Source organism: Drosophila grimshawi, unplaced genomic scaffold, assembly GCF_018153295.1.
Source record: "Drosophila grimshawi isolate 15287-2541.00 unplaced genomic scaffold, ASM1815329v1 contig_848, whole genome shotgun sequence".
Lineage (NCBI taxonomy): Eukaryota > Metazoa > Arthropoda > Insecta > Diptera > Drosophilidae > Drosophila > Drosophila grimshawi.
In genome coordinates this window covers 19,748,627-19,775,000 of record NW_025063692.1, presented here as the reverse complement: position 1 = coordinate 19,775,000, position 26,374 = coordinate 19,748,627, and the positions used below count along the sequence as shown (strand labels likewise).

Genomic DNA, 26,374 nt, shown 5'->3' with positions numbered 1-26,374 from the left:
TGTAAAGTTATGTAATGTAAACAAAAATCAAATAATAAAAAACTTCACGTTATTCTATTTATGTATATTTCAACAAAATTGGGCTATTGTCTTGGGTTTGTTGTTTGATTGTTTGTTGCTCCGATTCAGTTACTTCAGTTACGATTTTAGCAGCTATGGAAAAAAAAAACTGTTATACACTATGTTTTACAATCTATGTTTTGCGCTTCTCGAATTACATGTATTTTATTAGAGGAAAACAAAAAAAAAAAAAAATAGAAATAGAAATAGAAAAGGACACAAATTTGTTAAACATGTATTATGTACATAACTATGTACGAAACGACAACATTCAAACTATATATATATATATATATACATATATATATATATATATAATACCATGGATCGACACATTCCGCTCAGATCACAATTGATCGGCCGACTGTTCGACTAAATGGACCGCATTAGAAAGCTATGTGTTATATATAGTAGTTGATTCGTGTTGTGTTGAATTTAATGTTCTCTGTGTGTGTGTGTGTGTGTGTGTGTTGTGAATTATAACAGCTTGTTTTTTGTTTTTCTTCCCCTTTTCATTTAATATAACACTTTAACACTTGTTGCTCGTTTTTCGTTATATAAAAATTAACATTTCAGCACCGTTATTTTTGTTTTCTTTTGTTTTTTGTATTCGTTTTTTTTTTTTTTTTTTTGTTTCAAGGCAAACACATTATAATGCTCTCTCTCTCTCTCTCGCTCTCTCTCTGATTCTCGCTCGTTATCTTCCGCTTTCCTTGTCGCTCTTCCTTGCTATCCTCTTTTGCGCTGTTCAAACAATATTAACAATTCAGTTTTTCATATATTCTCTGAAAATCTCAATTCTCGAAAACTATTATACAGCTGTACACTAACATTGTTTGCTTGGCATTTAGGTGAGAGACACAACTTAATTATAACTATTTTTTTTTTCTTGTATGTATGTATATGTATGTGTGTGTGTGTGGATGCGTGTATACATATTTATATATATATATATGTGTGTGTTTGTTTGTGTGTACTTTCAGTTATGTTATTTCCATATAGTTGTCTCCCACGCGTGCTCCATATAACAGTTTACTGTTATACACAGAGTACAAAATACATAAACGCATTCTCTGCTGCTGCTGCTTTTCAATGGACAACTTTTATGTCGACCCTCGCATTGAACACACTTGTCTGGGTTTCTGTTTCGCCTCAAATCAATTCATAATTTTTACAGATTTTTTCATTTCAATTGGTTTGGGTTTCGGATTAGTTTAGATGTTTAAGTTTAGTTGTAGATATTTTGAGAGGTGGGCTGAAGTCTACACCTGCTTCCAATTTTACTTTTCAATAAAGAAACGCGACAAAATATAATAAAAAGTAGTAGTAATATGTTGTAGTAGTTGTAGTAGTAGTAGTAGTAGTAATAGTAGTAGTAGTAGTAGTAGTAGTAATAATAATAATAATAATAACATACAGATTTAGTTTCCTGTTCTGTTTCTAAGCCGCTGTTTGTCATCTGATTTGTGTTTTGCAAACAATTTTTACTGCTACAATTTCTCAAATTTTCAAATGCAATACGCTTAAAAGAAGAAAACAAGTATATAAAAAAAAAACACACACACAAACCAACAACTGATTGGTTTTTTGTTTTGTTTTGTTTTTTTTTTTGTGTTCACTTAATGTACTCTAAATAAAAGTTATTTAAAAAAAAAATAAAATAATTCATAAAAAATTAAATTTTATATATCTATATATAAAAAACGAGTTTGCTGCTTTTACGGCTTAATTTTGTATTTGTTTTTTGTTGATTTTTTTTTTTACTTTTCTTAATCGTTTTTTTTTTTGTGTTTTTACTTTTTGTATTTGGGTGTAACTTTTGTTTTGTTTCTTTTCAAGTTGTAAATATTTTATTTTCATATATTGGTTGCTGCGGGGGCTGCGACACTTTTCCATAAATTTGTTTTTAATAAAGTTGTTATTGTTATTGTGTTGTTGTTGTTGATGTTGTTGTTAAATCCAGTTAAATGTCGCTTTCGTTTGCGCTTCAGGCGCAATTCAAATTTTTGATCAACGTGAAATGTAGTTAAATTATATATATATATATATATATATATATATAACAGATAGATCAGCAGCAGTACAATTGCCGTTTTTCTTTTTCTGTAGTTCGCAGTTCGCCAGCCAGCAAACGCCAGCCGTTGTATAACAGTTGTAACTGTTATATACAACTGTTAGATAGTTCAAATGCTCTGTGCTATCTGCTATTGCTATCTGTCTTGGGCGCATCTGTCGTCTGGCTGCTGCTCCTGCGTTCTCCTCCTCCTACTCCAGCTGCTCTGCTCTGCTTTCGTTGCTTTTCCTCCTTCTGCCGTCGCCGCAGCAGCAGCAGTTGTTGTTGTTGTTGTTGTTGGAATTGATGGGAAACGAGAGTTGTTGTTGTTGCTGTTAGCTGATGCAAGCGGAAAATATAAAACGTAAAAGGAAACTGCCCTGACCAATCCGAATGAATGTGTGTGGTGGTGGTGGTGGTGGTGTTGGTAGTGTTGTGTATATTTTGAAGCTATTGTTGTTGTTATACTATCATTTGTTGATTGTTGTTGATGCTTGTTGATTAAAGTTCCTTGTTTGTTGTTTGCTTGATGCATTTAGGTTGCCCCTTAACCCCTCCCCCACCCCACGGCTGCGCACACCTTACTGCTGTGTGCTTGCCAGCTGCTGTTGCTGCTGTTGTTGTTGCTGCTGCTGCTGCTGCTGTTGCTGCTGCTGCTGGGGAGTAGCGGCCGATGCATTGCCGGGCGGCGGCGACGGCTGCTGCTGCTGCAATTGATGTGACGACGCTGTCGACGACGCCTGCTGCTGGTGATGCGCAGGTGGCGTCGACGACGATGACGCCGACGATTGATGATGCGATTGCGGCGGCAGCGGCTGTTGCTGCTGCTGCTGCTGCGGCTGTTGTTGCTGTTGCTGTTGCGGCTGCAGCACCGGCGATAGTTGCTGTTGCTGCTGCTGCTGCTGCTGCTGCTGCTGCTGAGTCCCACTTGGCGCAGCGCCCGTTAAAAGTTGTAGATTCAGCTGATGTTGTTGCAATTGTTGTTCTTTGGCAGCTTTCTGTTTTTTGGTCACTGGAGGCGGATTCGTCGATAGCATCATGGCGCGAATTCGACGCTGTGCGGACTGTTGTTGTTGTTGTTGGTGTACACCACAAAGTGGAATCAAAAGCAAAAACAGATTTAGTTGATAATTTGACAATTTGATAGCCGATAAAAAAAACATTCATCACTCACCTGAACACTGTAAAATTGGCCAATAATGTGCACAGGTGTTTCCTCATCGCCGCCAGAAGGTGGCGCCAGCGCATGCTCTGGCAGCTTAATGACGCTACCTGTCACACGTTGCAGCTCACGCACGTTCTGCCCGCCCTTGCCAATGATGCGTCCGACCTGCAGAGAAACACATATATAATTTAAGCTTACTCTTCCTATCCTCAGCCAATTGAAATCCGGAACTGAATTTAGCTCCCCCCCTTCTCAGAGACACATTCGATTTGAATTATTTACTTCTTTTGTTTGTCAATTTTAAATTAATTATATCTATATATGTCTATAAATGTCTTAAATGTCTTTTGATTGTTTAGTTCGTGCCAATCCAAATCCGATTATTTTGCCTTGTATAAAAATCTAGCTTCGCCAAAATTAACCAATTGGAATTCTGAACCAGAATCGGATTTCAACATTTGCTCAGAGAACTATTTAATCGAAACTTTCGATTGATAGTTATAATAATGTAAATAGTTGAATAGAAACCAGCCCGTTTCAGTTTCGGTGCATACCTGAGAGCTGGCGACGAGCAGCTCGACGGTGAGGCGAACATCATCGGTGCCGCACATGAAGCCCTCTTCGCGCATCTTCTCGAATATCATGTACTGCGCCTTCCACTGACCCTCCGGTGTGCCAACAATCGTGACCTTGCGCTCCGTTTGTTGGTCCAACGGCTTGTCGGCGTCGAGCGGCGCTATTTTGAGGGATGCGCTCGAGAAGCGCATTATGCTGCGAATGTGCGAGCCCTTGGTGCCAATGATTGCCCCAACGGCATTATTCGGTATATACAGATATGTTGTCTCCTGCATATCGTTGGGGAAGGCCGGCGGCACCACGCTGGCCGGTGTTTTGGACATGGCAAAGCTTTGACAGGAGGGGAACGGCATGCTCGTATTGAAGACCATGCCATTGCCCGGTGTCGACATCATTGCCATTGGATGCAGGCCGGGGAACATGAGGCTCTGTGGCGCAATTGCCTGCAGATCGTTCTCATAGCTTTGGCGCAGCTTGGTGCTAATTTGGTTTTCCGCGCGTGACATATTCTCAATCAGGCCCTTCACCGTAATGATGCGCTCCAGATTGTAGCTGTTAATGTCATTGATCGAGCTGACGGTTATCTTCGTGTCCGTGTCCTGCATGATGCGCTTAATCGTGTTGCCGCTTTTGCCAATGATGCGACCAATTAGATTATTATGGGCGAGTATCTTCAGGCAGATCTCACTAAGGGAACACACACACACAGAAAAGATTTTGGTTAATTGTTGTGCTTTTATTTGGTTGGTTGGGGATGGAATTGTTTGAGACTTACCCCTTATTCGTGGATAGCGCCTCCTGTTGCATAACCTCCAATATGCGCTTGCATGCATTGGTGCAGTTATCGGGATTGCCATAGATCGTAATGGACTTCTCGAGCGAGCCAACATTCTCCTTGCGATGCACATCGACACGGGCGCGACTCTGTTGTGTGATGGTGCGAATAGTGCTGCCCTGTCGTCCAATGATCGCGCCAACCATCTCGCTCTGTACCAGAATGCGCAGCGGGAAGTCCGCCTGGCGTCCGGGTCCCGGCATGCCCGGATACGGATTGCGCTGATTGCGTATGCTGCGCCGTTGATTTTTGTCCAATTGCTCCGCGTGCAGTTTGCTGCCCTCGAACTCGACGCCGTTCAGACCACCGGCAGCTCTAAACGAGATTTAAACCAACACAAAGTAAAAAAAAAAAACAAAAAAACGAGAGAAATTGGTAAGAAAGTGTGCAAATTGAAAAGGAATTATATTTGGATGATATACGTATGTATCTGTATGTATGTATGTATTTATGTATTGCATAGTGTGTTTATATTGATAACATTTTAAATTTTAAAATACATACACACATATATATATATAAATATAAGTATATAGATATATACATATACTGGTATGTTGTGGTACAAATAATTGCATCCAGATCAGATCAAACATTATTACAACAACACACACAAACACACACAGACAAGAGTAGCTACATAAAAACGCCCTAAGCACAACACACAAGCACCGACCCACCACGCCCCGACCCGCCCACTCCCCACCCCTCCCCGCACAGTCACAACAGCCAAGCGCACCGTCCCCCCGTCCCCCTTTTGCCACCAGCCACAAATGCGATCAAGCTTACTAATTAAATATTAAGAATCAGTAATAAATATATATCAAGGTGTATGTGCATATATCTATATACATATATATATATATATATATATATAGCTGGAAAACAATTGATAACTGTCGATGAGGTGGATGTATATATGATATATGTTTTATAAATAAGAGCCTAATTTGTTTCGAATTTATCGATAGATTTTTATCGATAATTTTCCATCTATTACACATACATAATTCGAGAATTGTAAATTCGTATTCAACTTGTACTTAACACTAGATTTACACACAGTTTTCGAACCATTTCCAAAATCACGTAAATCTGGTATTAAGTAGTATTTTTTTTTTAATTTTGTAATTTTGTAATTTTGTATTTTTTTTTTTTTGTTGTCTTATTTGGTTTATCTATTAGCTATTAGTGTTCTTTAAGTTATTTTTTAAAGTTGTTGTTGATTGATATGTATATACCTTTGCGCCTGCTCAGGATTTTCGAATGTTATATGTACTGTTTGAGTATTTTGATCCTTACTAGAAATAGCCTCACATTGTTTGACGATGCCATAGGGCTTCAGTAGCGGTTCGATGTCTTCGAAACGTGTTTGCAGCGGTATGCCGCTTATTAAGATTTTTGATGTTGTAACACTGTGAAGAAAATAGCGTAAAAACACACACAAAACAAAAGAAAACACAGAGAAATAAAAACACAAACGAATCAAACAAAACAAAAAACAAAAGCAAAAAGAGACAAAAATATAAACAAAATAAGGAAAGTAAGAAAATAAAAAAAGGGGGGAAAAATAATACGAAAGTTTGTAGTGAATTTCAGTTATTTTTTAAAATTTTTTTTTTTTAATGTTTCATTTTGATGTGATAAAGCAAGAAACACAAAAACAAACACAAGAAATTAATCAAATGAGGGAAAAGAAAAGAAAGAGAGAGAGAGAGAGAGATAGGGATAGAGATAGATAGAGAGAGAGAGAGAGAGAGATAAAGAGAGCAGTATGTCAGTAAGAGAGTCAGCAGCGCAACTAACAGCTAAAGAGAGCGAGAAATAGCGAGCGTGAAAATGAAAGACTGCGTGAATTCTGAATTTTGCTTAGTTTCTTCTTTCTTTTTTTTAATGCTTCTTTTCTTTTAGTATTTACGGGTTGGGTGGATGGGACTGGGGGGTGGGTGGGGGATGGGTGTTGTGTTGTGCCATATAGCGATTGAGGATACAAACAACATTCACATAGGACCCTGTGAAGGCGTTAGAGAAAGAAATGACAGAAACGAATAGTCAGAGAGAGAGAGACAGAGAGAGAGAGAGAGAGAGAGAGTGAGAGCAAAAAAAAGGATTGCGAACGTGCTGGACACAAAAGAGAACGAAAGATCGTGAACCGTTTGCATGTTGTTCTTGGGCGTTTTTTTTCTTTTATTACTCTGATAATATTTCAAATATTTCCAATTATTTTTACAGTCAAAATAGTTAAGCGGCTAATGGCTAAGATCTACAAAGTTGGCAACAACTAAAGCAACAACATGTGTATATGTTCATGTACGCATATGTCATCTGCACACACACACACACACAGACAGAGAGAGAGTCAGACAGGCAGACAAACAGCAGAAAAAGAGAGCGTCATAACATCCTGTTGCCATAACGGCATCAACAGCAAACAGCAACTAAAAGAAAAATACGAACAGACAGCAACAACAACTACAAAAAGCCGCCGCGCTCAACGCTTTTTGGCGCTAAGAGACAAGAGCAGCAAGAACAACAACAACAACAACAACTACAAAAGCAGCAAATACAACAGTGAAGCGAACAAGACTGGCAAACAAGATCACAACTACAATAACAACAACAGCAGCATTGCAAAAATCTCGATCTGCTGCTGCTGTCGCCGTTGTAGTCTCCACTGGAATGTTGCACATTTAATATCATGTTTATTTTTCTTGGAAGTAATTTCACTCCAGTCGCAGTCGCGTCGCAAAAAAGCAACGACGACGCCAAAAACTAAATAAAAAAAAAAACAAGAACAAATAATAAAAAAAAATGGGGGAAAAGAGAAATGCATGCGGAAGATTGAATACCCTTGCTCTACAGAAGTATCAAATACATAAGTACATAAATCGAATCATCACAATATACGTATATATATATGTATATACAGCTATGTATTTATGTATAGGAAATTTAAAAGAATCGATCGCCTCTTGTCCCATTGTACTGGCGTTTTTTCGTTTTTATCACTTTTCGTTTTTTTTTAATTAACAGGCCTTTCAGCAATTCCAGCGAAAATCGCAGCGTGTAGGCAACTCTATTTTATGAATGAAAGCGCGCGCCGCTTTAGATGGGCATGCATAGACAGAGAAAGAGAGACACAGAGAGATTGTGAAAAAGTCGCTAAATTGAGTTTACGAACCAACAACGAAACAACAACTTCAGTTTCACTTCACATGCTCTGGCCGCCTTCTTCTCCTTCAGCAGTAGCAGCAAAAGAAACTGCAGACAAATTTCATTGCCGCTTATCCGTCTCTGTCTGATATCTTGAGGTGTTGTTGTGTGCATATATATGCAGATACAGTCAAACATCGCTATGGCGAAGGGTCACTTGACTTATTAAAAAAAAAAAACACAAACAAAAATTCAAAAAGAGCGGTGTATTTTGGAATATGGAGATCTTGGTTGTATATTGCAAGAAGCGCACCATAGTGGAGTTGGACTGTAATTTTTTTTGCCTGTTTTTCCTGGAATTGAAGTTGAAACGACGAGCAAAATATGCTGTCACTGCTCTTTTCAATATGTATTTATTTTCGATTTTTTGCTGTTTTTTTTGTTTATTCCTTACACTTTTTGTGTAAGTTTCAAATTTGAGTAGTTTTGCTGCTGGGTTTATTTAATTATTTGCCAACATTGCATTTTCTTCAGATGACAACAGTTTTGGCAGCACCAGCACAACCACCACTGACTCTCAAACTGCTCCCCAGGCGAATTGCAACTGTTGCTCACAGCTTGAAGAGCATTGCGCATGCGTCGCAAGTACAAAGTGTAGACTAAGACTAGGCATAGGCGTGGAAATGGAAATGTGGATGAGAGGTGGAGAGATGGGCCTATGGAATGGGGGTGTCAGTCAGTCAGTCAGTCTGTCAACCCTACCCACGTCCATGCCCTGCCTCAAATATATGGGAATGTCATCGTTGCAGTTCGTTGACGTCGCCGCCGCCTTGTTCACCACCAATAGGAATTTAAACCTATACTCGCTCTCGTTCTTTCCAACTCTCTCGCTCTCTCTCTCTCTCTGTCAATAGAAAAAAAATATGCTCTGTTTTAAAAATGAAACGGAGTATGTGAGTTTTACTATGTTAACAACTGTTAACAGTTAGTTACGTTTAATGAAGAAATTCATCTCTTTTTCATTTTACTTTAATTGAAATTCAGTAAGAGAGCAGAGTATTGCTCAGTCGGTACTTTTCGACTGCAATGATTCTACCGCTGCTTGTTGTTCATAGGTATTTTATTTAACATGTGACTTGTCTGTGGCGCCTCTACTAACCAATGACCTCTGCCTGCTGCTGCTTGGCACTCTCTTTTATATATGAAAACACATATACACACGCATACACACACGCGCACACACACGCGCACACACACACATAGAGAGAGACACAGACACTCGCCAACGCCATATGTGTGTTGGTGTTGTTATCAATGCACGCGGTCCCTTCTTTTGCGCCTTCTCTCAATCAATATGCAGGCAGCGCAGTCGGCGTCTCTGCTGTTTATTTTGGCATTAAATGTACAAGCACACACAAGCAAGAATGAAAAAGTGTACAACGCATACAGAAGGCTCTGCACATATGTATGTATGTATTATATTTTCAATAAAGAAAGGCATGCGTGCATGGAGTTGCATATGCATATATGTAGCTGTGGATGTGCGTGTGTGTGTGTGTATGTCTGTATGAGTGTGCGCACGTTTTGTTTTGCTTGTTTTCCTTCTTTCTTTTTGTCGAGACATTTTTATGAATGAAAGGTAAGAAATCTGTTGCTGCTGTTGTAAACACACACACACACACATGCATATTCGTATTGGCAGCAATTTCAGCTTTGTTTATACACACACATACATGTGTACAATATGACATGCGTGTATCTATGTATATATTATATATATGTATCTATGCACGTCGTAAATAAAATTTAACAAAGTAAAAGAGGCAATCAATTACGATCTAGAGATGAAAGATGCTAGCCCCAAAATATTTCGTACATCAAGTTTTCTAAAATTTTCCAAATACCAGAGACTTTCGTTACTTATGATAAGCACTAATTTTGCCTCTTTCTTATCAATATGCAATCAAAATCTTTATATAGGTTTTTTTTTTTTAAATAAAAAGCGGGTTTTCGAAAAATGTGTGTTCTTTAGTACTTATCATATTATTGCTACCAAACATTTTAATATATATATTAAAATATGTATCATTAGCAAAATGATAAAATCAGCTTTCTAGGCTTGCAAGGACTTGTTGAACGACCCTCGCATATGTGTGCGTATGATTGCACATTTATGTGCATATGCTGGAATTGTACACAGATACACACACACGCACACACATACAAACTCGTTTAAGACTGGCAATGGTCCTTGTTGTTGTTGTAGATTTGACCTAAATTGACTGGCTAAAGCGCATTCAGACACATCCAAATATATATATGTATTTGTATATATATATTGGTATATATTTAAAAACATAAAGTATATTTAAAACATTATGAAAATTGGATTCGAGCACAAGCTATCAATACAGAAGATGGATAAACATTAAGACCTGGGATAACTATAAAATGATTAACAAAAAAAAAATTGAGTCTTTAAATTTATCACAAATAAGCCGGTCAAAATAATAATAGTGGAATAGTAGTGAAGCTCTTCCTGGGGCTACAAAATATTTCTAAAAATTATAGATATGATATGCGGTTGTATTATTCTACGATTAGTGTTTGGTTGCATAGATGGTACAAGTTTTTTCAGCAAGTTTTGGCCTATTTTCAGAGAAATGAATGTCCCAAAATTCTCAATCTCCCAAAGTTGGAAACTATATTTATAACTTCACAACATAAATTCTCAATCGGATTGAGATCACATTGACTTCATTGATTTACTGACGTACTAGCAGTCGTTGTCCCGATAGAATGACCATCCATAATATACGAACAAATAGGATCCCATCTGCGATAACTTTTTTCCAATATTGGTCCGTCAGCGTAATAAGAAAGAGTCGACCAAATCATTATAGACAATCAGTCATGTTTAATGGCGTAACACGTGTTTATAAATTATAGATACAGATTATGAGTTAGGTAATCGTCATAGATTACCACTAAATGTTTCTCCATTTCTTCAATAGTCAAGTTAAAGGTTATTCTTTAGACTTTAAACTTTTTTGCATTACGTTTTCTTGTGTTGGTACAAGTTACATTCTTGGACCTCTACCTACTTATTACCCCTGGAAGTTCTGCCAATTTTAAAGGTGTGTCTTATAATAGTATCATTTAACAATGGTTTGCACTTTGCCTTTCTCAGAACAAGGTCAACGGATATTTTTTTAACATAATATTCGTGATTTTCCAGGGAATATTATTTTTAATTGTATTTTAAATCATTCCCCGGATTTATTTAAAAACATTTAATAAACTCATTCAGTTTTACATATTTCGACTATTTGTACCGGCACTAAGAAGATAAATAAAAGGAATGGGTCAAATACAAAAATGGGGTATGAGGAGATATATTCAAGAGTAAAATTGTCAAAAGAATCGAAGGGATTATGAGCTTGAAAATAATGAGTATTTGCATTGTATGAAGCAGTTCACTATTATTTTGACCATATCTGTATAAATGTACATATATGTTTATCTAACAATTTGCCGCTGTTGCTGCCCAACAATTGCAATTGCATTGCCTGTTATTTTATTGGTGTTTGTGCTTTGTGCTTTGATAAAAATAGATCGGCAAACAATTGAAGGCGTGTCGTATTGGCCATATGCCAAAGCCATAGTAATGATACCACACACATGATGTCAATTGCAGGATAATTGCTGAATGCAATAATTAATTATTTATTAAAAACAACACTAAGATACATAAAAAAGAAAGAAAGCAGCACAAAAATCAGGTTGGAGTTATTAATGCAGGCATCGGCACCCCGACCCATCTCTCCCCCACCCACTACGAGTTTTAGATATATTTCATTAATTTTCAGTTTTAATTTTTTGTTTAAGTTTAGAGAATACATCAAATAAGTTCAAAATGTATAAGCACAAATGATTGATTGATTGAATGTGCGATGAGTGTTGAGTGTTAACAAATTTCTTTCACTCTTAGCTGTTTACTAACACTAACAAATAACACACACCCACACACACACACACTTGCAGCACTTTTGTAACTTCCGACATCCGTCTAAGAACGGGCAGACACAGAGAGAGAGAGAGACGAGAGACAATTGAGAAACACTCACCGATCATAAAAACGTACTAATTTCGTACTCTGTTGTTGTTGTTGTATTTGTTGTTGTTGTGGATGATGGATATAATAATGGTGATTATTATTATTGTTGTTGTTACTGCTGCTGTTGCTGCTGATATTGATTCTGCTGCTGTTGCTGTTGTTGTTGTTATTGCTGCTGCTGTTTGGGTAATTGCTGCTGCTGCTGTTGCTGTGCATTTTAAGTTTTTTATTTTTTCAATTTTTGTTGTTGTTATTGTTGTTGTTTAGGTGCAATATGTTTCGTTGGCTTGCTTGTATGTATTTCCTATGCACAGCAGCAATACCTTTTCTATCTGTTGTTCTTTCGTTTCAAACTCAACAACTAAAGACAGAGTATGGCAAAATTGACACTAAGGCACAACACACAAACATACAAACACACACACACACATATGCACACACACACACATACATATACAAAAAAACAGCGCGAGCACGTTAAATAGAATTACAAATACATTTGAAAAACGTTTGAATTATACAAATATGATTTAAAAACGTTGCCGTCATGACGTAGACGCTCTCTTGCTCACTCTGCTCTCCCACAAGACACCACACACACACACTCACACACACATATGCACGCGAGCGAGAGAGAGAGAGTCAAAGTCGCTCGCTCACTCAGGCGCACTTGTTAATCACAAGCAGAAATTGTACAACTGATATGATTATGATTTTATATTATTGTCGTCGTTTCTTGTTGTTGTTGATCTTTTAGCGCGGATGTTTCTGCTTCTTGCTACTTTTTAGTCACGCGTATAGGCTTTGATTCGCTGCTGCTACAACGCGAGCGGGAAGTGGAGTGTGGTGGGGAGAGGGGGTCGCAGGCAAGTGCACGGCGCAGCAACAGTTTACTGGCTGGCTGGCTGGCAAGCAGGCAGAGGCAGCAAAAGCTGACTCACAATACAATAACAAAAAAAGAAGGAAAAACGCGATTTAGAGCGGACTGCGCACGCTCTTTATTTAGCATGCATGTATTCAACTTATCGATAGTCGTTGAATGTATGCCTATCGATATTTCTACGTACGCAATCGTACACATACATACATATATTAGAATTCCAAAGTTAGATTGAACTATTTCCAGTTTGCACAGACAAATACACACACAAGCGATACGTGTCTGGCTAATTAGCAACAGACGCAATAGAAAAAAAATAGATACATTTCCCTCTCTTATATACAATACATCATATATATATATACATATATATATATATTTATGTATGTAAGTATGAAAATATGTTGCCAGCATTGGCGCCCAAGCAAAGAATGCAGCCTTATTTCGAAGAGAGGGGAGTGGATTGAAGTGAACTCAATTGCACTGAAAATAAAAACAAGGCTGCTGCAACAGATCAACAACAATGTAAATGCTCTCTCTCTCTCTCGCGTTCTCTTTTCTCTCTCGCTCTTTTTGTCTTATTGTGCGCAGAGTGCAATGTTGAGCCCAGAATCCGATTAATGACTACACACACAAGTCAGAGTCGTGCAAAGTAGGTCAGTTTACTCTGTGGCTGCTGCTATTTGCTCTTTTTAATTCTTTTTTTGGGCTGGGCGCAACTAGTCTAAAGAAAGGCGCACATGTCAAATGTGTGCATGTGAGTGCGAGTGCGTGTGCGTGTGTGTGTCTATGTGAGCATAGTGTGCATGTGGCTAGCTTAAATTGATTTTTAATGTCGTTGCTCGTTGCTGCTTGATTTGCTTGCTGCATTTCTCTATGTGTGTACTACAAGGTAAGCTAAAAGAGATAGAAAAAGAGGACCAAAGAGGAGACAGACGCGTTCGCAAGGCAAGGCGGGCAGCAAAAACTGTCACGCACACACACAGTGACGCCGGCTAGCCGTATTCTTTATAACGGTACCACAATATGTGTATGTGCTGCTTTTCGCAGTTTGTTTGTCTCTCCTCTACACACACATGCATACATACATATATGTACGCATACTTGTGTGTATTGCATAGATAAAGGAAACGCGCGACAAAAAATAAAAACGAAATCGTTGACTTGCAAAAACTACAAGGGAAAAACGACACGACAAAAAAAAGTCGTCCACCTACACATACACACACACACATACACATTCATACGCATATATGTATATGTACACACACTCAATTGAGCATTTTTGCTAAACAGTCATCACTCACTTTTCACAGCTTGTTTCTTTTTGTTGTTGTTGTGTGGCGCTGTTGCTCTAATATGAATATCACTTAAAGCTTTAATTTTCTTTTATTCTTTTTTCTTTTGCGCCCACGACGACCAGCGAGCGATGACTATTATTAAAAAAAAATAAATGAAAAAACCAACACGCAGCAAAAAAAAAAACACCAACAGCAGGCGTAAAATATTTTATAATTTTTGCTGTTATTTTGCGCGTTGCCGAGCTGTTGAAATTATTTGTTCTTGGTTTTTCCAACTACTACGCCGAATACCTCCGATAAAGACGACCGCAAAATGCAAAGAGCATTTAACTACTGAAACTAAAACAGGCACGACAAAGAGCAAGGCGCAAAACAACAGCAGCAGCAGCGCCGAATGGAATGGATGGGACGGTAAAGCAAAATCAAGTGGCCGTCGCTTTGGAGCACCGTTAACAGAGAGAGAGTGAGTGGAGTGAGTGAAAGAGAGAGAATGAGAGGGAGAGCCCCCAGCCGGCTACGCGGCTGCAAAGCGACAAACACGCTAAAAATCGTCGCCGTTTTTTTTTCGTTCTTTACTTGGTATGTGTAACTGTGTTGGTGGAGTGAGTAAAGGCATGATTAGCGAGCAACACTTGCGAAAATAAAGAATAAAACGTCGAGAAGCAACAGCGTTGGGCATAAGGTAGCAGAAATATGCCAATATGCGTTACGTTCAAGTCGGTTGTCGGTGTTGCCAGATAGTGGCAACAGTTGGCAGAGCGTAAGTCACTTCCATTCCAATCCGGCAGCACCTCAAGCACGTTATAACGTAATGCGTGCGTTTGCGTTTGCGGGAGTGACTTAACACAGAACGAAGCATAAAATCACATATGTATGTATTTATGTATCATATGTCGCTTTCATTAATGCAAATTTGGCATAGAGCATATATTATCATATATATTATTCTTTTGCATACATACGCACTTAGTCACACATGTATGTTCCTAAAGAATACAAATGTTTCTTGACAAAAATGACAACTCTGTAAACGACCGTCAAGTGTAGCGCGACAAAAGCTTAAAGCACACAACGCAGCAGCAGCAGAGCAGCAGAAGTCTTCACAAGCTCGAATAACCGGCGTTGACGAGTCGCTCTCTCTCACTCTCCACGCTCTCTTTAAATTGTTGCGCTTTTTCGAAATCAACTCACACACACACACACACACATGTACATACACAAGTGTACATGCAGATCTCTCGCAAGACAAGTTGTTATTGCGCTCTCGCTCTTTCGTTTTTTATTACGTATTTATGTTCGCTCTGCACTTAAAATGTGCAATACAATTCAGCTTTTGATTACGTCACGCATTCGCATTGCATGCGTAGCGACGAGTAGCGAGGAGTCGCACAAACTACTACACAGTATGTGTCATTCATTGCGTGTGTATGCGTATGCTTCTGCTGTGCTGTTTTGGTTTGCCAGTCGGCGGCAGCAGCAGCAGCAGCTCCCCAACTATTTGTTATTTCCGGTCATTTATTGTTATGCTATATATACATACAACTACACATACATACATCCATGCATGCAGGCATCTGCGTGTGTGTGTGTGTGTGTCTTTATGTAAGTTTTTGTTTACGGTGACGTCGACACACATTTGTCGTTGGCGCCAGTTGTCAGTTTTGGGGTCGGCAAATACGTTTGTCAACACTGGCGGCGCAACAACAAACGCCGAATAAAAACAACAACAATAACAAATTATGATTAAACGAGATTTCTATGTGTTTGTCGCTGAACCAAATATTTCACCAACATTTTTAAATGTGACAACTACAAATATGTATTAAATATATAAACATGTATGCATGTATGTTTGTCTGTGTTGTGTATGTTGACCGCAAAAGCGAGCAAAACTCCACGCAAAATTAAGTAAATAAAAGAAAAACGGTAAAAACAGTTGTAAGCAGGCAGGCGGGGCAGGCAGGCAGCAGCAACAGCAGCAGCAGTAGTAGCAGCAGGCAACAACCGCTTAAGGTTAATAAAAATTTCGACTTCATTTTGGTAGTTCAATGGCCTCAATAAAAAGCAGCGGCAGCAGCAACGACGCTTACAGCCAGCAGCAGTTAGCAGCAGCAGCAGCAGCAGCAGCAGTCAGCCGGCTGGCCGGCCGGCAAGCCGCCCTGGTTAGCTTTTGATCGTAAATTGCTGATAACGCGCGGGGCGCAGCAACAGTAGCAGCAGCAGCAGCAGCAGCCGCAGTCGTAGTCGAGCAGCCGAGCAATATCAACAACAAAAAACATGCGCAAGGAGGACGCGTGCTTAAAAGCTCCTCGCTAAACATTTTAATAGAGATCAGTAGTAGTACAGTCTATCTAGGCATGTGCTTAAAAGCTCCTCGCTAAACATTTTAATAGAGATCTATCAAGGCATGTTGTCAAAATAATGGTAGTGCTGCTTCTTAAAAATATAACTTATTTATAAAGGAACAATTGAATTCTGCAAAACGACAAATATTTGGTTTCTTAGCTGGGAATATTTTTGGAATACTTGTATTTTCCAAATGCTAAACGTGATCAAATATAAACACCCATCATATCTAATTTTGAACAAAAGGAAAGCTGAGAAAACTTCACTATTATGTGACTACTACTAATATAATGATCAATTTAAATAATTTAGTAAACAAAAAACATTTATTTTGACTTTTTTTTTTAAACTTTAATGTTTACTTATCTAGAGTATTCATTGTTTGCGTTCAAATACAATTTTCACAATTTTTCAACTATATTTTATGAATTTTCCAAAATATATGTGTGCATTACTATTATTTTTACCAGAGCTGTATGCTATATACAAGTGGATTGCTTTCAATGCAATTTTATGATTGTTCTTTCTCTCTCTCTCTCTCTCTCTCTCCCTCTCTGTCTGAGCTTTTTACAGTGTTCTGAAACGGTGTGTGCAGCTGTCACAAAACAAAACAAAACAAAACAAAACAAGCAGAGAGACGCTGAAGAATTGTATGCATACGAAAGAAGTGAAAGACGAGGAGTAGGCGGAGGAGGAGGAGGTGGTGGAGGAGGGAGATGTGTGTGTGTGTGTGTGTGTGTGTCTGTGTGTGAAGGGGATCCACTGCTTAAGGAAATGTGGCAAATTGGCCAAGAAGTTGAGAAGGCGAAGCGGTGAAAATTGTGATGTACGCGCGCGCTTGCAACCCTTAGTGAAATGCTTTCTTCCCTTATCAGAGACAGCAGCAGCCACGACTGGTAAGGCTAGGTGACAACACCGACAACCAACAACGAACAACCAACAACAATGTGGACAACACAAATAATGCTCTACCTGCTGCAGTGCGTGTCGAATGCAAGGAGGATCTGAGGACATACACAAAAAAAAAAAATATATATATAAAAAAAAAGAAAAGAGAAAAGAAAGGGTTGCCACGGCGAATATGCAGCTGCTGCTAGTGAAGAAAGTGATCGCCACTCAACCGGTGAAATAACGGTAGAAGAAAGTCGGAAGCCAGCGGTCATCATTTCTTGGAATGCAAACGGTTCTGAGCCATTTCTGCATACGCTGATCATCATCAACAGATCGGCGATTGCGAGTTGCACGTGTCGCGCACAACAACAGTTGGTCGCCACCAAAATGTGCGAGTGAGAGTGACAGGCAGACAGACAGACAGAGAGAGAGAGAGAGAGAGAGTGAGTGAGTGAGAAAAGCCAAGCTTAAATCCCGTTACATTAAATACATATGTATGTCCAAATATACTATAAACCTCGACTAGTTGTAGGAAAATATCAACTATCCTTCTGTCAAAATACACAGCTATATCACATCAAATCGAGGCTTTCTTCCTTTTTTTGGATTTAAGGAAAATTAATATAAATTTGATATCCTTTTAAATATTTGAAATACGTTCAAGTTTATCAAATGTTGCAACAAGAATATCTTGAAAACAAGTCCATTTAAAAAGTATGCAACAAATATAATATTTCATTATTGAAGCAACTGGAAATAGATCGATGTAAGTTTAGGTTTAAGTGAAGCGTGAAAGTGAAACAGGACAAAAAGAGTTTTAGCATAACTTTGTCATTGAAGGATTCTCACTTGCAATAAACTTATATACATACATATATAATATACATACACACGTACGTATCTGATGAAGGAGAATATATATACATATACAGTGTCTCGCAGTTCAACTGGAACAGCGCCTAGCAAAAAAGTTAATTGCCTGCCATAAATAAATTATTCAATATTTTTCAAAAATTCCAAAGACCGATGGCAGGTACATATATTGACTACCTAAATGACTATATGACCCCCATAAACTGGGGTTTTCCCACCGGCTAGGTCGGGTTATGTAAAAAAGTACCTTAATTTGTGGTCACATATTATGTGGAACAATGGCGTTATGGACACCTGGGTGCCATAAAACCCTGATTTTTTACGTTAGGTTGATTATTTTTGGTATAAATAGACCAATCCTTCGTAGTCAGATTAGTTATATCCTGCATCTCGAGTGCAACCAGCCAACAAGGACTATGTGCAAGCGGACTACCATTGAACAACGGAAACTGATCCTGGAACACTTCAGGATTGGATATTCATATCGCCAAATAGCTAAAATGGTAAATCTAAGCACCACAACTGTATTCAATATCATTCGGCGCTTCGTCGGCGAAAATCGGATAGAGGACAAGGGCAGAAAGGCACCAAACAAGATTTTCACCGAACAGGAGGAGCGGAGGATCATCAGGAAAATAAGGAAAATGCCAAGCTATCGGCTCCAAAACTGACTCCACAGATGGAGGACGAAATGGGGCAAAAGTGCAGTGTGGAATCTGTGCGCCGGGTTCTGCGCAACCATGACTTTAATGCCCAAGTACCACGGAATAAGCCCTTTATAAGCGCCAAAAATAAAGGGACTAGGATGGCATTCGTCAAAACCCACTTGGACAAGGATTTGGAGTTCTGGAACAAATTCATATTTGAAGATGAGCCCAAATTCAACATTTTTGGCTCAGACGGACAAAATTATGTGTGGCGACAGTCCAATACTGAGCTGAGTTCCAAAATCCTAAAGGCAACAGTCAAGCACGACGGAGGAAGTGTCATGGTATGGGCATGTATCTCGGCAGCCGGCGTCGGGAATTTGGTGTTTTTGAAACAACAATGGACAAGAGTGTGTATTTCAATATATTAAAGGAAAATTTACTCCAAAGTGCCAAGAAGCTAGGAATCCGACGTACTTTCCGGTTCTACCACGACAACGACCAGGACAAAAGCCAAGCATAAGTCCGGATTAGTACAGTCCTGGCATATCTGGAACTGCCCCCACACGATAATTCCACAGGCCCAGTCTCCAGATTTAAATGTTATTTAAAATTTGTGGGCTCTGCTGGAAAATAACATCAGGAATCACAGATCCGATCTCAAAAATGCTCTGCTGGATGAGTGGAGCAAAGTCAGTCCAGAAACCACCCGGAAACTGGTACCTTCCATGAATAATAGGTTAAGGGAGGTTATTAAGGCTAAGGGGTATCATACTAAGTATGAAGATCCTTATTTAAGTTTTTATACGCCTAATAAGTTAATTTTCTAAGACTGTTCCAAAAAAACTTTGACATGTATTTTGGATAAGTTTTAAGTTTTGACTAATTTTAGTTAATTATTTAATATTTTAATAAAAACTGAAGCTTCCTTTTCAAACGTGATATAACATAAAACAAATTGGCATTTAAACATTTTGCGTTTATTGTTTTGTTTAAACCTTATAGCACTTTAAATATTTTGCTAGGCGTTGTTCCAGTTGAACTGCGAGACACTGTATATATATTGAATATACATGAATGTATGTCAAATGAATCACACGATTATTTGATATTATATTGGATGTATTTATCGAGAGATATGTGTATATTAATTACTGTTTGTTATCCAATCTCTAATTTCTAATCGAAATAAGTAGTTTGAATGAATTCAATTTATCGGGCGTGCACTGTATGCATGTATGTATAAGGAGCAGTAGTCGCCAACTGTAGCAGCAGCACCAGCAGAGGCTGCAGCAGCAGCATCTCTCGAGGTACAGAAACTCTCTCGCTGCTTCCTTTGACCCTGGCCGTGAGATTTTGCTGCCCGGATTTCTCAGCTCTGCTGTGCTCTGTTTTGCTCTGCTCTGCTCTGCTCGGAGCGCTTTGGCATTCTTGAAAAACTAAGCCAGCAGTAACACGAATCTTGCCATTGCCTCTGTCTCTCTCACTCTCTCTGCATGCATATATATATGTATGTACGTGTGTGTGTGTGTGTGTGTGTGTTTGTTGTGTCGTTGAATTCTCGGAAATTTCTAATGAACACAAACACAAAAAGGAGCACACAAAAATGTAGTAGAGAACAAAAAAAAAAATAATAAAAAAAATATAAATACGAAAAAAAAAGAAAACGAAACCGAAATAAAGTGGATCAAACGCACGCTAAATGAGTACAAACAAGCGGAACGTGAGAAGAGCCATGAGAATCAAGTAAGTATATGGGTTTTTTGTGTGTGTATAATATAGAAGTTTGCCTCTAGAGCAGAAAACAAATGCACACGCAGCGAGAGAGGGAGACAGAGAGAGAGAGAGAGAGAGAGAGAGAGAGAGTGAGTGAGAAGATAGGAGAGGAGGGGGAGAGTGAAATAAATTAGATGCAAGCTAGATGAAAATTTAAATACGCTCGAGAGCAAAGCTAGAATCAGGCTGCAATTAACACACACACACAACACACACACACACAACACACACACATAAAACTACAGCTATTGTTTTTTTTTTTTTTTTTTTTTTTTTTTTTTTTTTTTAATTGATTTATAAAATCTTTTACAACATCAGCTCATATTTCTTGGTAATTTTGTAGTGAATTGAAATGAATTACGATTTGTAATTAAAATGAATAATAAAAATAATGTGAGACTTTTGCGTTAATTAATTATACTTAATTATTATGCCAATATTATTAGCAACTGTTGCAATGGTAAAAAGTCCGACTTTGTATGCTAAACATTTGAATAAACTTTCGACTTGTTCTAATTGCCATTTTAGTAAATTATAGCAAATATAAAATGTGATTCCGAGTGGTAAGGCAATCCATGATGAGAAGTCGATTCCTCAACTACTAACTAACCAACCAACCAAAATATAGACATATCGAAATAGTTATATATTCGCCCCTGTCTGCCTGCCTGCCTGTGCTCTAAATTTGAAAACAACCTTTCTGTAAATTGAAATATACGCAGATAGGATATATATAGGATTGGGCAGGATCGTCACACTGCATCAAATTTATAATGAAATTTCGATGAATACAGGGTTTAACTGCGATCTGCCAGATAGATGTAATCTTCAGCAATGCCAGAGGCGCTGAAAATATCTTCTGGGTGATCGATAATATAAGAAATATGCCCATTAGTTCTTTAACTGATTGTCTTATATTACTTTCGAATCTTGCTTGTGATTTGCAAATACATATATATATATATATATATATAGATATGTATATAGGGCGCGTTAGGGTTGGGGCAGGGCAGGGAAGGCAAACACAGGAACATAAAACGTGGCGTTAAATCTAAGTTTTGCTTTACCTGCGTTTTCACACACATCTACATATATACATATAATATATAATATATATATATATATATACATACACCCGCATTATGGCTACGACGGACTACCTGGACTCGAATCGTTCGTTGTGCTTGTGCTTGGCGCGGATTTGCATCCTGTTTGATGGGGCAGCAGCAGCAGCAGCAGCAGGCAGGCCGGCAGGCAGGCAATGTGGCAAGCAACTCAAAAACTCGGCGTCCTTCTGCTCTTCCGCTGGGCAACAAAACAACAAGCAGCAACAAGCAACAACAAACATTTTAAGCAGAGCGCAGCGTGTCGCTCTTTAGACGCCCCCGAACCAAAATGTGCTTGAAACCTTACCTGGCCCCTCCACCCCCTCACCCACACTCACAACCACCCTCACATCCACCTCTCATCCAGCAGTACCCCGCTTCTATCGGTCTAGCGTTGCCAGCGTTCCTTATGTGTGTACTTGATTTCATTCAAATGCCCATTTGATGGTGATTTGCTTTTTTCTTCTACAACTCTTCGTTTGATCAACGCGCCAAACGGGTTTGCCTCTGAATGAAGCACGATTAGAGAGAGAAAGAGCGAGTGGGGGTGGGGGTGGGGGGTGTTGTTCCCTAAAGGGATGGGATAGGGCGTCAGTTGAATGGGGAGCGAGCATAGTAGAGCAATCAGCAGTTAAACACACATGGCGTATGCGCGATGCCTACTTGCCCTCCCTTAAAACACAGACACAGACACAGACACACACACAGACAAAAAAGAGAGACAGAAACCAAGTACTAATTTGACTGTCAAACACACAGGATGTCTGTGTGTGTGTGTGGCAAGGACACAGCAAGAGGCCGGATCATCGAATCGATGGGAATCAAATAGAGTAGGCAATATCAAGCTTGAGGCACCGATTGCGGCCAAAGATTAGAATGCGATACAAATGCCTATGGCAAAAGACACAAAGATACACACACACACAGATACATATACATATATACGTACATGTTGCTGCTGCTGACAGCCAAAAAAGCAGCAAATGGGGTGAATACTCATCGTCATTAGAAAGATCCTCTTAGCACTGTTCGGTGGCATAGCAAAAGGGTGGTGCTGCTGCTCTGCTGCCATTGCCATTGCCATTGCCATTGCCATTGCCATTGCCACCCAAGCACCTCTGCCCAAGTCTCAAACAAAAAAATCTATGCAAAACAAATTTGTAAACTTGCATTTGTGGCTCGCATTTCGCATTATATATCAGATCACAGATCACAGATTTCATATCTCTCGTATCTGAGAGATTTCAGTTTTGAAGTTGTTTTTGCAAGTGAACAAACATTAGAAAAAAGGCAGCCAAAATCTACGTATAATTAAAAATGCCGAAATATAATTTTCAGCCAGTGAATGGTTTGGTTTGCTTAGGTTAGGTAGGTGGGTGAAGGGAGAGCGGACTGCGGAGAGAGAGTGGAAAAAAGGGGGATTGATGCGCTGACGGAAATGTGAGAAACTTGTTTCAGAATTTGGACAGTCAAAGGAAATGAGGGAAAACGCTCGAGGCCCTAAATATCTAAGGCTCAACGCCAACTCTGCCAACGAAACCTGATTACACAAACACACACACACACACATAGATACACACACACATAGACACACACACACACTCGATCTCTAGTTGTGGCGTTTGGCCAACCCTTTTTGTATTTTGGCAGTAATTTCTAAGCAGCCTCCTTGGGCAAATGCCGCGGCATGTTTTCTTTGGCGGATTAAGCGAAATGCGACAGAAAAAGATTTCGACTGCCTCTGGAAGGTTGTGCGAGTGTGTGTGTGTGTGTGTGTGAGCTGCTTATAGTGTTTTGTGTTTCCTTTGGGTTTCTTGTATATTAGAAATTAGTAAATTATTTTTTTTTCCCCTTTTTTCTATATATATATATGTATTTTTTTTCCATTTCCGTGCGCTTTTTGGCCATAGATGCTGCTCAGGCATCGCTGGCAGCTTAGCCGTTGTCGCAACAAGCAGCTTATCAACCGCTCAGATTGGTGACAAAAGCTCTTTGATGGGAGCTTCCTGTGCGCGTAGAGCGTGAGAGATGGCAGAGATCAGCTACAGATCTATCTATATATAGATAGATAGACCCAAGACTTTGCGCACTGATTGAGCAAACGATCATCAAGTTGCGAACAAACAACAAAAAAGTAGCACAACACTGAATCCTTTAAGCTTAAATGGATCAAAGCCTGCTTTCTTTTAATGTTTTATATACGCTTTTAATTGGAAAATACTATAAATTAATGAACAATAAATACAAAGAAAGCAAAGCATAGCGATCTTTACACGTATAAGAATCGAAAGCAACGTTTTTTGTAAGATATTCATCACTTGCACAGCAGAATCGCAATTTTGTCGATTAAGAGAATTGCAGAATTGCAGCTTTCCCCATAGGATCGGTAAAGGATCAGAATCAAAATCACAGAAAACTAACTGATGAGCTTTTTTTTCTTCCTTTTTTTTTGGTTTTTGGTTTGTCGGTGCGATAATATCTGGGGGCTGAGGATGCTAAGGTCGATCCATGCTTGTGAGACAGTGTCACACGCAATGTGTGGCAAGTATATCAATTTGTGTTTGCCACATCCTGCCAAGCTGCCTGCGCATGTGTGTGTGTGTGTGTGTGCGAAGGGGTGCAAAGCTAGTAGATCGCTAGATGGTAGCTCCTAGCTGCTGCCTCTGATGATGATGCATGTGACAATGATTATAACTATGCTGCTCGGCTCTACTCTGCTCTACTCCTTTTCTACTCTTTTCTTTTTTCTTGTTGTTGTTGTGGATCTGTTTTTACTTACACCACTTGAGCTTAACTCGCTTAACAGCAGCAGCAGCAGCAGCAGCAACCAGCAACCAGCAGTTGATGAGGGTCGCCTTCGGTTGAGTTGAGTTGCGCGTTGAGTTGGGTTGCTTTGGGTAGGGTTTTTAGACTCTTTTTTTTTTAAAGGTTTCTCAATTCTTTGGGTTGTTTTTTGGGTATGCATCTCGAGGCGCGACTTTGGGTCTGAGAGCTTTTTTTTTATCTGTTTTTTTTTTTTTCATTTTTTTTGCATTTTCTGTGATATGGCCAATTTATCGCAGGAAATTAGCTGCTATTTAGCAGCGTTGTATGTTCGAAGGAGGGCAATGGCAAGGGAAAGGGCAACGGCAACGGCAGGAGCAGTGGCAGTGGCAAGGAGGCTGGCTGACTGACCATCAAGCAGGAGGTAGGCGTCTATATATAGCTAGACAAACGTCTTGGCCAGCCACACACACACACACACACGCTCAGAGGCTGGCCTCTCCGGGCAGCGGGTGTGCCACATGGTGAGGCAAGCTTCTTGTTATTTGGCGTGATAATTTGTGCAATTGTGGATTGATGCTCTCAGCTACCATCCCCTCTCCCCCCTCCCTCCCTCCCCACATACCCCAACACCCTCCAGGCGAACGCTCCCCTACGCAACGCAACTGACTCTCCTCCCCAGAAGAGGGTCGCCTTACCTTACTGGTTTGCTAGGTTTAGGGTTACGGGTTACGGGTTACGCGTGAGTAGGGCGTAGCTAAAATGTCGTGGCGCCATTTTGAACAGACTTATTGAGCTATATATATATATATATATATATATATATACATATATCTATCTATATATATAATATATATATATATATACATATATCTATCTATATATATAATATATATATATATATATTGCATACAGGTGGACCAATTTCAGTTCGATTGATCTCAATCGTTTTGCAGCCAATAAGCTTCTTTTCTCTTACTTTGGCAACTGTTTTCTGCGATCTGCCAGTGCAATTCAATTGAGAAAGCAGAAAATATTGCAAGCTATGCAAATTTGAGTATCGACTGTGATAAAACGTCAAATAGAAATAGAGAACAAACAAAATCCTTCCTAATATATCCATCCAAATATATGGCTCGGTTTGCGGGAGCCCAAGTTAAAGTCGAATTAACTAATTATTTTCCTTTTAGCCACAGTAGTTAAACAGATTCAATGCTACAAGGCAGCACAACAACTACAGCGTGGGAATGGGGGTATGGAGGGGGGTCGGTTATAATACTAAAGACTCTACAAGAAGCTTATACAGAATTAACTACAGATTTATACACATATTAAAAACATTATCAAAAAAAAAAAAACAAAAAACAAAAACAATATCAAAGAGGTGAGAAGACTGAATTGGAAATGATGAAATATTGGAATATTGCATGGCAGTTGAGGTGGGAGGGGTGTGTTGGGGGGTTGGGGGGGGGGTGGTTTGGGGGTTAGGGTGATGTGCAAGTGTAGTTGTTTCTCTTTAATTTATTGTTTTTTTTTTCAGGGTTTCTCGTTTTGTTTTTGGGTGTGGTGTGGGTTGAAATAAAATAGGAATGAAAATGGATAAATACCTTGAGGTGCCAGCACCTTCCAATTGCTGCCGATCCAATGGCGGATCAAAGATTTGCTCACGATCCTCTTTTGATAATTCCAAATCGGCGAATTGATCCAGTTCGGAAGCCATCTTTAAAGCTGTACTCTCTGCTGCTTCTTCTTGCTGCGGCGTTTAAGAACTTTTAATTGGTTGCTGCTTCTTTTGCTCGATTCTCTTATTTCTCTTTTTGTTTGCGTTTGCG

At 39.2% G+C, this 26,374-nt stretch overlaps 1 protein-coding gene across 3 annotated transcripts; it reads right to left on the bottom strand.

The window, feature by feature from the left end:
• Positions 1-2,638: 2,638 nt before the first annotated feature.
• LOC6565179 (insulin-like growth factor 2 mRNA-binding protein 1) lies at positions 2,639-26,374 on the bottom strand. 3 transcript variants are annotated; one of them, XM_032738035.2, is made up of 6 exons: positions 26,150-26,374; positions 5,931-6,104; positions 4,630-5,004; positions 3,833-4,541; positions 3,288-3,443; positions 2,639-3,177 (listed from the first exon to the last, which is right to left on the bottom strand). In XM_032738035.2, exons 1-6 carry the CDS (start codon positions 26,260-26,262, stop codon positions 2,695-2,697), a joined length of 2,010 nt encoding a protein of 669 aa, XP_032593926.1. In that variant the 5' UTR covers positions 26,263-26,374; the 3' UTR covers positions 2,639-2,694. The 3 variants fall into 3 exon arrangements, with proteins under 3 accessions (XP_032593926.1, XP_001991440.1, XP_032593927.1); XM_001991404.3 differs by lacking the exon at positions 5,931-6,104 and having other exon boundaries at positions 2,645-3,177; XM_032738036.2 differs by lacking the exons at positions 5,931-6,104; positions 26,150-26,374 and adding an exon at positions 14,147-14,249 and having other exon boundaries at positions 2,646-3,177.

Excerpts from the sequence above, each read along its gene's own strand:
- LOC6565179 (XM_032738035.2), bottom strand. The coding sequence starts at position 26,262 with ATGGCTTCCGAACTGGATCAATTCGCCGATTTGGAATTATCAAAAGAG. Across the intron at positions 5,005-5,930 it reads AATCCTGAGCAGGCGCAAAG|AGCTGCCGGTGGTCTGAACG; the intron begins GTATATACATAT and ends AATCTCGTTTAG. Across the intron at positions 3,178-3,287 it reads GCCAATTTTACAGTGTTCAG|TCCGCACAGCGTCGAATTCG; the intron begins GTGAGTGATGAA and ends CAACAACAACAG.